The following is a 752-nucleotide window of genomic DNA, read 5'->3' on the forward strand; positions in this document are numbered from 1 at the left end:
GTGAGCCCCTGCGGGGCCGGGGGGCGCACAGAGCACGGGTCCCACCCGAGGGGTGTGTTTTACAGGGAAGGGTGGCAGAAAACTCCCCTTTTCCCTCGCCAAGGGAAGAAGCCAGGCCCTGCGGTGCCGTCCTCTCCTCCTCCCTCCTGCCCCCTCCCAGCTCCTCCAGCATCGCCCGCAGCACCAGCCTGGGTACCAAAACCTCATCCCCCTCATCTCTCAGATTCCTGCCCAGTGTTTTGGCGGTGGGCTGGGGAGAAGGGAGGCCACCAAAACCCACCGGAGCTGACGGACCCCAGCCTTGCACCCTCAGTCCCTGGGGGAGAGCAAAGCCCCCCAGAGCGGGACGAGTGCCCTTACCTCGGTGCTCAGCACGCGCAGCGGCCAAAAGCAGCAGCAGGGCGAGCGCTGCCCTCATGGTGGGCCTGGTTCCCCTCCTCCTGCCGAAAGGCGGGCGCTGGGAAACCCATCCCAACGTTTATGGCAGCGGTGCTGATGGCTGGGTAAATGATCAGCCCCGGCGGAGGGGGAGCATCCCTGGGCTGCCCGCCAGAGCCTGGGTGCCAGCGCCTCCAAAACGGGACTGATTTTAATCATTAACTCGGGAAAACAGGGACGCTGTGGGAGTTCAGGCAGGGTCTTCCCGCCCGTGGCAGACGGGGGGTGCAACGACAAGAGGAGATGGGCTGGGGAACGCGCCCCCCCCCCGCAAAGCCTCCTGGGCTGAGGGATGGTTGCTCTTGGGGTGCCAG

At 66.0% G+C, this 752-nt stretch overlaps 1 protein-coding gene across 1 annotated transcript in view; it reads right to left on the minus strand.

The window, feature by feature from the left end:
- The window catches only part of GC (GC vitamin D binding protein), a gene marked incomplete at its 3' end in the record, with an annotated part of 4,058 nt that extends 3,640 nt beyond the window's left edge, over nucleotides 1-418 (minus strand). Inside the window, 1 exon segment of the mRNA XM_009634659.2 lies at nucleotides 361-418. Within this exon segment, the coding sequence (XP_009632954.2) occupies nucleotides 361-418 (58 nt within the window).
- Between the last annotated feature and the right edge of the window lie 334 nt (nucleotides 419-752).

The sequence above is a fragment of the Egretta garzetta genome, unplaced genomic scaffold, assembly GCF_000687185.1.
Source record: "Egretta garzetta isolate BGI_Z169 unplaced genomic scaffold, ASM68718v1 scaffold2622, whole genome shotgun sequence".
In the NCBI taxonomy this organism is placed as follows: domain Eukaryota; kingdom Metazoa; phylum Chordata; class Aves; order Pelecaniformes; family Ardeidae; genus Egretta; species Egretta garzetta.